At 41.6% G+C, this 16273-nt stretch overlaps 1 protein-coding gene across 1 annotated transcript in view; it reads right to left on the bottom strand.

Moving 5' to 3' along the window:
- LPCAT1 (lysophosphatidylcholine acyltransferase 1) overlaps window positions 1-16273 on the bottom strand; it is an 80630-nt gene that overhangs the window by 29907 nt on the left and 34450 nt on the right. The window contains exons 3-5 of the mRNA XM_038770406.1: window positions 15091-15305; window positions 5768-5880; window positions 3522-3582 (exon numbers count right to left, since the gene is read on the bottom strand). Of these exons, the coding sequence (XP_038626334.1) occupies window positions 3522-3582; window positions 5768-5880; window positions 15091-15305 (389 nt within the window). The remainder of the gene's footprint in view (window positions 1-3521; window positions 3583-5767; window positions 5881-15090; window positions 15306-16273) is intronic.

Here is a 16273-nt window from a genome sequence, read left to right as displayed (position 1 = left end):
ATGTGTTTATTGTTATCCTGTACGCTCCCAATCGCTTAGTACAGTGCTCTGTACTGCTTAACGCTCAATAAATATGAGCAAATGAAATAGCTCATCTCTAGACTGTAAGCTCATTGTGGGCAGGGAAAGTGTTGCTTTTTGTTGCATTATACTCTCCCAAATGTTTAGGATATTACTCTGCAAACGGTAAGCGCTCAATAATTACGACTGACAAAAGATCCTGTTCCTTTAAGACCATCGGTTCCAAGAATGTAGCTCTGTAGGAATGAGTCTTATCAAATATTTGCAACATGCTACCACCCATTTTTAAGTGGCATTTGTTAAACGTTTATTAGTCATTCATTCATTCAATCGTATTTATTGAGCGCTTACTGTGCGCAGAGCACTGTACTAAGCGCTTGGGAAGTACAAGTTGGCAACATATAGAGACGGTCCCTACCCAACAGCGGGCTCACAGTCCAGAAGTCTTATTATGTACCAGGCACTGTACTAAGAGCTGGGGTAATACTCAAAGCATGGAAACAATGTTTAATGCATACACACGAAGTCTGCTCAATGACCATACAACAGCTTATATTAATATAAGTACCTTCTAATTGGAGAGAAAAAAATGCTATGCATCCTCTTTCTAGAGCTAAAGGAGAAGGATTTGTAGGGATTTCTACTCCCTGAATCATCTTTTTTTTTTAAAAAAAATTAGCCATATCCTTCCCTTAGCCAAACACCCAGGTGTTTAATTTTTTAAAATTCTGCTATGTTTTTCTTAGTGTGCTCACTGCAAAAATTACCTTTTAAGTCAATTTACAAAACTATCCTAAGTCTGCCCCAGATATTTTATCACCTCTGTGTGATGAATCCAATATCAATCAATCAATGGTATTTGAGTCTTTACTATGTGCTGAGCACTGTACTAAGCAGTTGGGAGAGCACCACACAACAGAATTAGCAGTCACGTTGCCTGCCCACAAAGAGCTTACAGTCTAGTGGACATATCAGTACAACCACTTTCGTCAATAGTACCGACATCTGTTTTGGAATATGCAGCATCTGGAATATGTGATCATTTTAGAATGTATTTCTGGGGACTTCATTTCTTGTCTCGGTTAAAATAGATCCAGGTCAGTTTTGTTTACTACTCGCCTGAGTGCCATCATTCTTCTTGCTCCAATATTTAGACACTGCACATTTCTGGATTGCCTCTGGAGTCTGATTCCTGAACACTGCTATTTATGCCAAGCTGTAGCTGTGAACAATCATTCACCCATTTGTGTTTGCAAATATTGGAAAGCGCAATTTCTTTGAAGATGCTTTGGCCATGTAGTTGATGGATGTATATCCAAAATGTGAAAACCAACGCAAAATTCTAAAGCACTCAGTAAGTTGTTTTCCATAAAATAAGGCTCAATAAATACGACTGAATAACAGATTGACTGTCTGCCGGTCCCTCTTTCACTTAGTCATCCTCCCTCCCAGGGAAGACAGTACCGTTCTCCCACAGGGGCATATTAAGATCTGCTTCTTGGTATTTTTCTGGGCCGTGTCCAGCTTTCCAAAATGACTCCAAGACAGGTAACTTGCTAAAAGACAACACTCATTTTATTTACAGAATGTGGTTTAGCACTCATTTTGCTCCAAATTCCTTCCTCCCTAGCTTTGTGATGGTTTGCAGAGTGCTTAGTGTCAGCAAAGCACTGTCCTAAGCGTTTGAGTACAAAGAATAATAAACAGACACATTCCCTGGCCACAATAAGCCTCCAATCTAGAGTGGGGGAGACAGACATTAATATAAATAAACTACAGAGATATACGTAAGTGCTACGGGGCTGGGAAGGGGGATGAACAAAGGGAGCAAGTCAGGGTGACACAGAACGGGGTGGGAGAAGAGGAAAGGGGGGCTTAGTCAGGGAAGGCCTCTTGGAGAAGATGTGCCCTTCATTAGGCTTTGAAGCAGGGGAGAGTGATTGTCCGTAAGATTTGAGGAGGGAGGGCTTTCCAGGACAGGGGCGAGGGTTGTGGCGGTGAGACAGGAGAGATCGGGGCACAGTGAGTAGGAAACGTGTCCTGATCAATGCACTAGAGCGTAACCTGTGAATATATGAGCTGAACGTAGGCAAATGTGAGTTGAAGAACGTGTCAATACCTGTGTATGAGCTAGAAGGAATCTTGCTAAGCTTTTAAGTAGGCCTTCAAAGCAGCAGATTTCAGTGATGTCATGAGATGTATCTATGGTATTAGTCCTAAACCAAGCAGGAGAACAATCACAGCCTAATCTTGTTCTGCTGGAACCTATTAATAGCTCTGCTGTGGCTGACACTAATAACAGGATGTCACTATATTTTCTATGCCCGTACAATGGAACCTATGACAACATTAGTACATTAGAAGAAGCAATTTACTAGAAATTAGAGTGGCCAATAAATGCCAAAAGGATAAATATATTTCCAAAGCCAAGTTGAATGCAAAAATGCTTTCGTGACTAAGATTACTTCTTGCCTGTTAAAATTACTTGATAACAGTAATGCTGACTTACCCCACGGTTCATAATAGGCTCTATTTTGCTACAATGAGATCTATGTACACAGCATAGAAAAGATCCCTAAATCACATATATGTTATGTACCATTATGCCATCCAGACTGCCAATACAATACTAATTTTCTCTTGCATTTCAGATTTCAGAATGTTTTACTGGTATCAAAAGAATGTAAAAGCAGTATGATTTTACATGGGCCATCCTGAATTCCTAAAATTCAAAAAGTCTGAACAAAAGACACAAAAATTACATGCAATAACTTTAAACTCCCATTTTAGCTGTTTATAGACAAGGTAATGGGGTGACTCAAGCTTAAGAATTTTTCCAGGAGGTTGATAAATTCCCTCTACATAATACGGCTTTCTTCTGTTTAGTCCATGTTCAGTCCTTGTTTCCCCACTCCTCAAAAACCTCCGGTGGTTACCTCTGATCTGGGTCCTCTGACCTGGTATGCTCTCCCTCTTTTATATCTGACACTCTCCCTACTTCAAAGCCTTAATAAAACCACATCCCTAAGAGGCCTTCCCCTAACTAAAACCTCATTTCCTCTTCTCCCACTCCCTTCTTTGTCACCTTTGCACTTGGTTTTGCATCCTGTATTCACCACTCCCACAGCCCCACGGCACTTATGCAAACATCCATAATTTCACTTAGGTACATACCCATAATTTATGCCAATGCCTGTCTTCCCCTCTACACTATATGGTCCCTGTGGGCAGGGAAGGTGCTACTGTCATATTGTACCTCTCAAGTGCTTAATACAGTGTACTGCACACATTAAGTGCCCAATAAATAGGAATGATCTTCATCTCACCATAATGCAAGGGGATTTTGCTTTAAATACTTGGCAAAAATAAATTCAACCTCAAAAGTGAATTTCCAGGAATCAGAGGAACATAGAAATACTCTTATAAAAAGTCCGGAGGAGATGTGGGGAGGAGGGGGAAGTGAGGGAAATTTAAAAAGGAAGCACTCATAGTACACCTACCGGGCTTGAAGGTAATTAGGCAGGTTCTGTTTGTACACGTCCCCTCAGGGAATATCATGATCTTGAAGTAAAAACAAAAATAAATGTTATAGGACATATCTTAGGACTCACTCCATAAAATACTAATGTTTTTCAAATTTTTCAAATGCCCTGGCATTACCCTCTCAATAACCTAAATCCAATGGGATCCACACATTTCAGTAAAAGCATGAGACACAGACTACAAGAAATGCACTCAAAAGGTTAGAAATGTATTGCCACACACACATACACAAACACACACACATGGCTCCAATTACTGGTATCATTAAAATTTGGAGGAATCCCAAATTACCCACATAAAATGATCTGCTCCTTAAACTGTATCGGTACTTTCCACATTTTAATTGGAAACATGTAGGAACAAGAACTTTCATGGCTCAGTCGAACAACTCATGCTTTTGGTAAAGCTACCCAGTCTGTTTGGGCTAGCCTAATTATATTCTACAATTGTTTATTTCTCATCATCTTATTGGAATGTCTGCCTCCCATTGCACAGAGGTTGACAGAATAATAATGGACGGAGAGGCCAAAGGTCAGAGTCTTGTAACCATAAGCATTTCGTGTCTACTAGCTGCAGTGCTGAAACTTTGTTTTATACAAATTCCAGCATTCCTTAGCAATACTGCCACAACTTAACTCGTGAGATTTTCTACATTTCACATAACACACCAGAAATTTCTGTCTCATGGAGGGTCTCAAAAATTAGGCTTAAATGCTTGCAACTTTGAATTGAGAAGGGTTGATTGGTCTGTATCGGCTGGCTCTGAAGTGGTTATATAACCTAATGGAATGGAAGACGGAGGTTTGCAAATAACTTTGCCCTTCTGACCTAGATTTCTTTCTTCATCAGCCCACCGTTTTTTTGCTGCATTCCCCAAACAATGCTAGAATTTTCAAGTTAAATACCACATGAAAGCTGTTTCTTAAACATTATTCTTGAATTATAGGCAGGTCAACCAGTTATGCAATGAAAGCCACATTGTTTCTTTTCTTTCCCCTTAGGTATTCATTGTGAATGCTGAATCAACTTGAGTAATTTTTATTAGGACCATTTCATGTTCTTCTAACAGCTCTGCAATGGAAACCATGTAAAAATGACCCAGTGGATCACCACTGTCATAAAAAAAGGGGAATTTATGAACAAATCTAAAAGGGAAATGAACAACTTGATACATTTTGTGGCAAGAGGGCTTGAAAAATGTGGAATGAGAAAAATTCAGGACAGCCAAAACATCTTACTGAATATTCATCTTAGAGTTCTGAGCCTTCCTCATATTTTAAGAGCCGAAAACATATCCAGAAAAATACGCCTCCAGAAAATTTTCAGAATGAACTATGACGACATACTTCTTGTAAGAAGCAGCGTGGTCTGTGAAAAGAGCACAGACCTGGAAGACAGAGGACCTTTTTTTCTTTTCTGGGGGGGATTTGCACAGGGTACTTGTTAAGAGCCTACTATGAGCCAGACACTGTAGTAAGCACTGGGGCAGATAAAATAATCTGTTCAGACACAGTCCCTGTCCCATGTAAGACTCACAGTCTTAATCCCCTCTTTATAGATGAGGTAACAGGCACAGAGAAGTGAAGTGACTTGTCCAAGGTCACACAGCAGACAAGTAAAAGAGCTGGGATTAGAATCCAGGTTCTCCAACTCTCAGGCCCATCCTCTATCCATGAGGCTACATGACTTCTCTTAGGACCCGGGTTCTAATCCTGACACTACACTTACCTGTCCAATGCGTGGCCCTGGGCAAGTCACTTCACTGTGCCTCAATTTCCCCATCTGTAAAACGGGACTCAATATTTGTTCTCCCTTCTACTTGTGCAGTGAGCCCCTAGTGAGACAGCGACTGTTTTCAACCTGATTATCTTGTATCTACCCCCACGCTTAGCACATAGTAAGCGCTTAACAAACACCTTTCTTCCTCTTCTTTTCCCTCTTATGTATGAATTAAGCTTCAAAAAGGGCTGGTTCAAGATCACTAAATTTATACGTCTAATACTTTTAAATTTAACGTTTGGAAGACATTTGGAATTGAACCCAAAGAACACGCAGCTCAGCAGTAAAGGACACGGGATAACCGATTCTGAGTTCCCAATTCTGCAGCTTGACAAGGGAGTCTCACAACACACACACACACACACACACACACACACACACACACACACACACACACACACACACACACACAATATTCTGTTACCTGAGGCCATTTGCCTTCTGACTGAGCACGTCTCTTTATCTCTTCAACAGTTTTCCGGCGAGAATCCTGGTCTGAACGAGATACAAATACTGGCCGGATATATTTGATGAGAGCTGAAAAGAAACAGATTGCATAAATAACATTAGATAGATGCTAAACATGTTCTCTCTTTCCCTCCCCCTTTCCTTTTCCCCTTCTTCTTTCCCCATTTTCTCCCAGCAGTGTGGCTTGGTGAATAGAGCCACAGGCCTGGGAGTCAGGACATGGGTGCTAATCCCAGGTCCGCCACATGTATGCTGTGTGACCTTGGGCAAGTCACTTCACTTCTCTCTGCCTCAGTTACCTCATCTGTAAAATGGAGAGAAGAGTGTGAGCCCCTTGTGGGACGGGGACTGTGTCTGACCTGATTAACTTGTACTCACCCCAGGGCTTCGAACAGTGCTTGGCACATGGTAAGCACTTTACAAATATCATCATTAATAAATATGATTAGCTCACTGCTTCATGATATTCCCTTCTTGTTTCCCTTTCCTCCTCTGCTCAAATCTTTCATCCTTCCCTTAAATGATATCCAAGACTATGCCCTTTTTATTCCTACCTCTCTCCACTTCCTGTCCATCGGCCCTCTTCTTAATACCCTCCCCTCTCTGCCTTCTCCTGAGCTGCTCTACCCAATTCCCTGATTCAGCTCTCCCCACTTCCTAGTAGTATTTATTAATCAACCATATTTACTGAGCACTTGGGTGCAGAGCACTGTACTTAGCGCTTGGGAGAGTACAATAACAGAGTTGGTAGACATATTCCCTGTCCACAACAAGCTTACGGTCTAGAGGACTGTATTTATTAAGCACTTAAACTATAAGCTCGCTTTGAGCAGGGAATGTGTCTGTTTAATTGTACCCTCCCAAGTGCTTAGTACAGTGCTCTGCAAACAGTAAGCACTCAATGAATATAATTGAACGAATGCTTTGAGCAGAGCGCCGCACTAAGTCCTGGGAAAGAATACAAAGGTTCATTCATTCATTCAATTGTATTTATTGAGTGCTTACTGTGTGCAGAGAACTGTACTATGCGCTTGGGAGAGTTTAATACAACAAGGTCACTGTACTTCGGGGGCTCCCACAGAATTCCTTCTGTCAACCCTCCTCCCCTTCCTAAATCCCCTCTTTGTTAGGGGAAAGAGCCTTCCGAACCGAATCATTAAAACTCAGAACACGTACAGTGCCAACCTAACAGGATTTGAGAGGTCAACCAGTCACCAGTAGAATTCTGGCTCGGATTAAAGATATCTTTCTGTAATTCCACTTAAATTCACCATTTCAGCAAAAATAGGGGACATTTTGGTCCTGTTAAGAAAAATGGGAAATCCATCCAGGATTATATGGCTGGAGGAACTCTGGTAACAGGAACAGAACACATTAACTTAATCCTTCAGCTGGCTTGTCTTGTGCCTCTAGATTGTAAACTCGTTAAGGGCAGAGAACTTGTCTGCCTGTTCTGCCATACTGTGGTACTTTCCCAAGTGCTTAGTACATTGCTCTGAACCTAGTAAGCCGTCAATAAAAACCATTGATTGATGATGAGAGCAATTCACCTGACCTCTCAAGTATACAACCTGAAGGACTAAAGCTAAAAATAATAATAGCAGCATTTGTTAAACACTATGTGCCAGGTACTGCACTGAGCGTTGGGGTGGATACAAACAAATCGGGTTGGACACAGACCCTATCCCAAGTGGGGCTCACAGTGACAATCCCCATTTTACAGATGAGGTAACTGAGGCAAAGAGAAGTGAAATGCCTTGCTCAAGGTCACATAGCAGATTAGTGGAGCTGGGATTAGAACTCATATCCTTCTGACTCCCAGGGCCGGATTCTATCCTCTATGCCAACCTGCTCCTCAAATAATGGAAGAGATGAAGTGAATATAAGTGCTACTGTAAAGACAAACATTAACTCCACCGAATTAAATCATTTTTCTGACTAAGCACTCTTCCTTTATCCATAGCCAGTGTTCGATAATCTCCCAAAGGGGAAAAAGACCTCCAATAAATGAACACAAAAATAACGTGCAGCAATTTCAAATGCCTCCCCCTTCAAAGAGTTGGGGAAAATACTATAATCACACAAACTTAAATTAGTCAAGACAGCTAAACCAATTCACCCAGCTGCTTAAAGTTCTTCCTAGTAATAAATACGCACTTTGAGAAAAGCACTAATCCCCAAGGCACAGTTTGGTATGCATCGTGCACATCCAGCAAAAATGCCTTAAACAGTTCTCTCGAGGCCTGAAATAGTTCACAATCCTCTCAAAATCTCTAACTTCCTACCAGGAAGGAAGCTTTAGGCACTAGAAGAATCACACTCATTCATTTGCTCCAAGTTGATAAAATCTTAGAAATAAGTGAAATCAGAAGAGCATGCAAAACACAAGTGACTATGGGGAAATACTATTTGGGGGACATTTTGATTTGAACAACCATTTAACAACAGCAGAGAATATGATTCACTCATTCAATTGTATTTACTGAGCGCTTACTGTGTGCAGAGCACTGTACTAAGCGCTTGGAAAGTACAATTCAGCAATAAAAAGACACAATCCCTGTCCATGCCAGGCTTACAGTCTAGAAGGGGGGAGGCAGACATCAAAACAAGTAAACAGGCATCAATATAAATAGAATTATAGATACGGACAAGTAAATGCAAGGATGAATTTTGCACCTGCTGCAGATTTCTCTGTAATCTGTTATCACTAACCAATAGCAGAACTTCCCCCTCGTGTCAAACAAGTCCAAAAGTGTATATACCTATAATTCTATTTATCTATTTTGATGGTATTGACACTTGTCTACTTGTTTTATAGTCTGTAAGCCCACTGTTGGGTAGGGACTGTCTCTATGTGTTGCCGAACTGTACTTTTCAAGTGCTTAGTACAGTGCTCTGAACACAGTAAGCACTCAATAAATACAATTGAATAAATGAGTGAATGAAAAAGATTTTTTTTAAGCACCTTAAAAAATAGCCATACGTAACAATTCCCTGACTTTAATTCTCCATCTACTTACTTTAAAAAATGTCATTTGTAAATTATTTGGAGTTACATAAGGTAAATTGAAAAAAATCCTTAAAGGCTCTTTAACCTCAACCAAACTTTCCGAAAAAATTAATTACTTAGGTTTATCCACTCAACCCAAAGTCATATTTATTTTAGTGATTTCAGGTGTCATAAAGATCCACACACCTAGAACTCATTGTTTTTCACAGGGCCAGAGTATGATGGGGTGAGACTGTTGATACACAAATATGCTGGTTTAACGAATGGCTTTTCATTGGTACATGCCAGAGACAATTTTTTTTAAGAATTTTCAACAGCAATTTTTTAATACATATAGCTGTACAATGTACAGGGGTCAAGGAATGAACACAAAAAAAGTAAAAGCAGTGATCCATATGGCACAGATCCTTGGCAGAAGCAGCTGTGAATGTACTGCAATATTTGCTGAAGTTTTATATGTAGAGTTCCAGAGATCTACTCTGCAGTTCTTTGTTTTTCAAATGGGTTTGCTGTTTCAGTCTAAACTGCAATAATTGTCTCATGGGATGAGACCTGTAGATGCAGAGAGGTTGGTTTTTTTTTTCCCTTCAATCTCTAAGCCCTAATAAATGGACGAATCCTTCCAGACAAGGTAATTTTGTTTAATAATTAATTCCTCCACTTCACACCTGAGCACTGACCCTCTCCCCTCTCCCCAGATGAAGTGTCATGGAAAAGATAGAGAAGGTTCAATCTGTTTGCTATCTTGTCTGATCCCTCCGTCTCCTCTTCTAGACTGTAAGCTCCTTACGGGCAGGGAATGTGTCTACCAATTCTGTTATGTACTCTCCCAAGAGTTTAGTACAGTGCTTGGCACAGAGTAAGTATTCAATAAATAACAATGATTGACTAGATCACCCTTTGGAATATTATGGTAGTTGGGTGGCTTGGGAGTTGACTGGTGACTTTAGGAAAATGTCTCACCCTTAAAAATAATTTGGGGGAGGGGGTTCTTTAAAACACACACACACACACACACACACACCCACACCCCGATTTACTAAAGAAACTGTTTCTTACACACACACACACACACACACACACACACACACACACACACACACACACACACACACACAGGATTTACTAAAGAAACTGTTTCTTCCAATCTGCTACCTACAATTCAAATCTGGCCTCTGTAAAGCACCTGGAAAAAGCCATACAGATTTTTTGTGTTGTCAAACAGAATACTATTCTCCGATTCCTTTTCCCAACCAGCATCTATTTCCTCTCACGTTTTTCCCTTGTAGCTACAGTGTAGTGAGAACAATTAGCATTAAGGAAAAATACCTAAACCCAAATTCGAGCGATGAATCCCTAAATTCAGCATTCTAGGCTGTTGAAATAGGCAGTCTCTTCCACTGAATGTTGTCCTACAGAAATGAGAGGAGTAAAGCAATGCAAAGGTCTGGCTCTGATCAGCTATTTACTTCATCCGCAATGATCTCCCTGTCACTAGCCCATAAAATAGGAGGTCCTCATCCTTTGAGAACCCGGTTTCCCAGAGATGTGAATTTCTTCCTTTATGATGGTCTTATTTGGGTCCTTTTATGGAGTCTGTGGAAAAAGCTGGAGAGAGATGTGCTGATAGATGAGATTTAATGGCAGTTACCCTCCTGGAACAGATACTGCCGAGTTTTCACTTGTAAGGCTGTAAAGATTGTTGAGTACACTGTTTTAAAATAGACTTTGGAACTCTTTCCCTTATGAGAAGGAAACTGAATCTGTATTTCTAGTTTCCTGCTACTTAACACGCACGCTACACCTGCAGTGAACACCTGTGTTGGCCAGGGCTAACTCTGCATCCCAGTCAGCCAGTCATTTGATGGTATTTAGTGAGAGCGTACAGTGTGCAAAGCACCGTACTAAGCACTTGGGGGAATTCAATTTAACAATATAATAGACACATTCCCTGCCCACAATGAGCTTGCAGTCTACAGCAGGAGAGAGACGTTAACAGAACTAGACTACAGATATTCATTCATTCAATCGCATTTATTGTGTGCTTACTGTGTGCAGAGCACAGTACTAAGCGCTTGGGAAGTACAGATATGGACATAAGCATTGTGGGGCTGGGAGGGGGGATGAATAGAGGGAGCAAGTCAGGGCAACGCAGAAGGGAGTGGGAGAAGAGGGAAGGAGGGCATAATAATGGCACTTGTTAAGTGTTTATTAAGTGCCAAGCATTCTTTGAAGCACTGGGTTGCTAACCACACTGGACACAGTGTCTGTCCCAAAAACGGGCTCACAGTCTTAATCCCCATTTTACAGGTGAGGGAATTGAGGCCCAGAGAAGTGAAGTGATTTGTCCAAGGTCACACAGCATACAAGTGGCAGGGCTGGGATTAGAGCCTAGGTCCTCTTGATTCCCAGGCCCATGCCCTATCCATTAGGCTACGCTGCTTAGTCAGGGGCAGGGAGCAGTTTAAGCTCTGGTGGTCCTTAGCTGCGGGAGTAAAGTATTACTTTTCCCGCAGTGGGTGAGGAGCCCATAGTCTCTGTCTATATCCACTCCACACTGGGGCTTAGGGGGTTATTTAGATTCAGAACAGCGAGAATGGAAGAAGGCAAGGGCAGGGGAGAGGACAAAGTTTTATCGGCTTGCCAATGAGCTCGGAGACGGATTGCCTCTGAAGGATTTACCAGGAAATCCCTGATCTAAAGGTTCAAAAGGAGCCGAGTAACTGAAACGGGAGAGAGGGGTGTGGAAATGTCTGAGTTTCTGACTATAACTCTTTGATTTCAAGTGAATCCCCAAGGGCCAAAGGCTACTAGGATATTCCCAATATCTCGTGGGCCAACTCAGATTTGGTGGGTCACCAGAAAGTCAAAGCGAGGAGGGCATATTTTATATTCGTTAGAGAGAGAGAGGTGAAGTAAATATTTAACCCAAGTCAATGAATCCTGGTGGAAAATTTCATATCTCGAACTACAACTAAATGATGATGATGATGGCATTTGTTTAATGCTTACTATGTGCAAAGCACTGTTCTAAGCAGTGGGGGGATAGATGGTAATCACATTGTCCCACATGGAGCTCACAGTCTTAATCCCAATTTTCCAGATGAGGTAACTGAGGCCCAGAGAAGTGAAGTGACTTGCCCAAAGTCACACAGCTGACAAGTGGCGGAGCCGGGATTAGAACCCATGCCCCCTGACTCCCAACCTTGTGCTCTTTCCACTGAGCGACGCTGATTCTCTAACTGAATAAGAAAGCCTGCTCAGTAGATGGCTATACAGTATTTTCCTTTTGCCGAAGAGGCATATTTCCTGAACCACTTTCTGCCTGCATTTGGTTTTGTCGACAAGTGACCCGATTTCTAAGAACTGGCAGGCCAGGGGGAAACAAAATGATCGTACTCCAAGAAAAACATGGAGCTGCACTTCCTATTTCTGAGTATGAAAAGTCGGTGGCCAAACAAGTTGAAGAGGACTTGTGTAATTCTGGGATCTGTAGAAAGAACCTTATTTTATGAAGCTGCTGTTGTAGATGTGGAAATTGAGGGCCTGTAGGGTCAAATGACTTACTAAAATCAGAGTCCATTGAATAGAAAGCAGGTTTTGTCTCCTAGTGTAGACCGTCTCTAAATATAAATATGCATAAAAATGTATTTTTAATGAGTAAAAGAAAAGAACCTAGGCCACTTGAATACGGAGTGGGAAATGAGCACACTAAGATAATTTGCTGTTCTGCACTAGGTTTTAGTGGAAGATTTATTTATGATGATATTCTGGAGCCAACGTTACTAGCACTCAGGGGTAAAAACATACATAATCACAACAGCACATACCTCTAGTCTACCGATTTTAAAAAGCATCATTTGAATTTCAAAAATATGGGAAGTAGCATGGCCTAGTGGGAAGAGCTCAGGCTTGGGAGTCAGAAGACCTGGGTTCTAATCCCAGCTCTGCCACCTTCTTGCTCTCTGACCTTGGGCAGATCACTTGACTTACCTGTGAATTAAGTTCCTCATCCGTAAAAATGAGGACCAAATCCTTCTCCCTCTATCTTAGTCTGTGAGCCCAATGTAGGACAGAGACTATCCAAACTGATTATCTTGTAGCTACCCGGGCATTTAGTGCATAGTAAGCGCTTAACAAATACCTTAAAAAATACCAGTATAATGCACATGTCTTGTTTCAATTTGTCACTTACTTCTTGTTTTACTCCTGCTACGTAAATAATGACCTCAACATTAATAAGTTATTCTGCTTCTGCTAACAGTTTCCCACTCCCAAGAGATCTGAGCCAAGCTTTAGGCACTCGGCATAAGTTTACAACCCAACAGCAACGGCTGTATCAGATGAAACTGTTAACACGACTAAGGTTGTACCATGTTCATTAATAATGAGCCCGTGCTAAACAGCCTCCTGCTCCAAAAAAGCTGACCGTAGCAGCTGTGACCCGTGAGAATTTAAAAGAAACAATGTCCCAAGGTTGGATGGGAACTAACTAGGCAAGACAAGCAGCCATGGCTTAGTGAAAAGAGGATCTGGGTTCTAATTCCGGCTCTGCCAAATGCTTAGATTGTGAGCTCCATGTGGGAAAGGGACTCAGTCAGTCAATCATCATCATCAATCGTATTGAGCACTTACTGTGTGCAGAGCACTGTCTAAATGATTGGGAGAGTACAATATAAAATATAATAGACATTTCCTGTCCACAATGAGCTTACAGTCTACAGGGGGATTATCCAACCTAATTAACTGCTATCTACCTTAGTGCTCAGAATAGCGATTGACACATAACAGGCAATCAACCAATGGAATTTATTGAGTACTTACTACGTGCAGAGCACTTGGGAGAGTACAAGATAAATTAGCAGTTAACAAATGGCATAAAAGAAGACATCCAAATGGGACAAAGGGTTTAGTGGCCCTCTTAGTTTTGTTCGGTTTGTTTCCTTTCATATCAAACTACTTTGTGCTTACAACAGTAATGTGAGAGTTGAGCAAATATCATCACCCTCATTTTTCAGATGAGCAAAATGAATTTGGAGACATAATGAGGACCTATTCAAAATCACACAGCTGGTCAACAGCAGAACTTGGACTAGAATCCAAATCTCCCCACCCCCCCTCCATTTAGTTACATTCTTTCCACCTGTATGTAGATGAGTTTCCTCTCCAAGGGCATGGAAGTTGTTTATAATGTCGTACCTGCAGGCAGAGGCCTACTGTCAGCTAAAGACGTGGTTCAACACAACTGCTTGCAAGGTTCTTTTTTAAAAGAACCTTTTAGCCCACTGTTGGATAGGGACTGTCTCTATATGTTGCCAATTTGTACTTCCCAAGCACTTAGTACAGTGCTCTGCACATAGTAAGCGCTCAATAAATACGATTGATGATGATGATGATGAAAAGAAAGAAAACAAACCAGTATGTCAAAGTCAAACTGAAAGCCTTCAAGCAGTGTGGCTTAGTGGAAAGAGCGTGGATTTGGGAGTCAGAGGATGTGGGTTCTAATCCCGGCTCCGCCTCTTGTCTGCTGTGTGACCTTAGGCAAGTCACTTATCTTCACTGTGCCTCAGTTCCTTCATCTGTAAAATGGGGATTAAAAGCGTGAGCCCCACGTGGGACAACCTGATTTTACCCTGTATCCACCCCAGCACTTAGAACAGTGCTTGGCACATAGTAAGCACTTAACAAATACCATAATAATAATAATTATTATTATTATTAAATAATTTCTGACCATTAACCCTAATAAAGCCCATGGATAAACCAGCATTTTGAAAACAACTTGGCTCTGATCATGTTGAGAAATTTTAAGGCACGGAACACAACAAAACTGGAAATTCCGATAATGAGTTGTAGTGTGAAAAGGAACATCTAGAAGCAGAAATGATGGAAAGTCAAGCGAAACATTACACAGAAGTAATTGTTATGGGGATCCTTTCCCTGTTTGCACACTATCAAACTGAACACATTTCTCCTTGGTCTGATTTTTTAAGGGAAGCAACGTGGCCTAGTGGCGTGGGAGTCAAAGGCCCTGGGTTCTAATCCCAGCTCCCCCACTTGTCTGCTGTGTGACTTGGAAAACGCAGTTAATGTCTCTGTGCCTCAGTTCCCTCATCTTCAAAATGGGGATTCAATACTTGTGATCCCTCCTAGATTGTGAGCTCCTTGTGGAGCTTGTAGCTAACTCAGTGCTCATTACAGTGCTTAAATATTAAATACCACAATTATTATTATTATTATCAAAGACACATGCATTTCAATCTACTTACTTCCCCAAACAGGAATATCTCTGCTTTCTGCCTTCATCACAATGGAGGACATAGTCATCGTAACAGGAATAGCATCGAAGTAGGAGGAATGTGGAGCCAGAGTGAAGATTGCTGCTTCTGTTGGTAAGGCCTGCCTTCCCTTTACAGTTACCCAGTGGAATCCACCGACAAACCACATTGTTCGCATAATGGCTTTGAGCAAGATGTCCACTACTCTGTAAATAAGACAATGGTTGCGTTAGCTGAATCAAAGTAATAAAAATATTAAATGGACATTTAGAGAGCGAGAGATTTCCTAACTCACTCAGAATTGCTTAATGTTTTTGCTTTATTAGTAATAATAATAATGGCATTTGTAAAACACTATGAGCTAAACACTATTCTAAGCACTGGGGTAGATACAAGATAATCGGGTTGTCCCACGTGGGGCTCACAGTCTTAATTCCCAATAAAGGGGAAGGAGAAGGAAATAATAATAATAATAATGGTACTTGTTAAGTGCTTACTATGTGCCAAGCACTGTTCTAAGCGCTGAAGTAGATACAAGGGAATCAGGTTGTCCCACGGGGGGCTCACAATCTTAACCCCCTTTTAAGGAGAAGGCGGGAGATCGAAACGTGGGAAAGGACTGAGACAGGGGGTGGTCGGGTGGAGAGCGGGGAAGGGGCATGGACGCAGGGGTTTCATCTCTGGGGCTGGCTGCTTGGCACCTAATTGCCTAATAGTTACTAATAATAATAATTATTACTGTGATTGTTAAGTGGTTACTATGTGCCAGGCACTGTACTAAGCACTGGGGTGGACACAAGCAAATTGGGTTGGACACAGTTCCTGTCCCACATGGGGCTCTCAGTTTCAATCCCCATGGGACAGGTGAGGTAACTGAGGCCCAGAGAAGTGAAGTGACTTTCCCATGGTCACAGAGTCGACAAGTGGCGGAGCCGGAATTAGAACCCAGGTGGTTCTGACACTAAGGCCCATGCTCTATCCACTTGGCAATGCTGCTTCTCTAATTATAATTATTAGTTGTGTGTGTCTCAAACATTTTCACAATGGTTTCTCTTTCTCAGTCTCATTCACTGGCTTCTCTAGCAGATCTTAATGATGGGCGCCCCACAAGTGTCCTAAATCCCCAACTCTTCTCACTCTACACTCTGTGGAGGAGTCTCTCTGCCCTCAGGCT

Source organism: Tachyglossus aculeatus, chromosome X3 (genome assembly GCF_015852505.1).
Source record: "Tachyglossus aculeatus isolate mTacAcu1 chromosome X3, mTacAcu1.pri, whole genome shotgun sequence".
NCBI classification, from domain to species: Eukaryota; Metazoa; Chordata; class Mammalia; order Monotremata; family Tachyglossidae; genus Tachyglossus; species Tachyglossus aculeatus.
The sequence above is the reverse complement of the archived record's forward strand: the minus strand, read 5'-3'. Positions and strand labels throughout refer to the sequence as shown.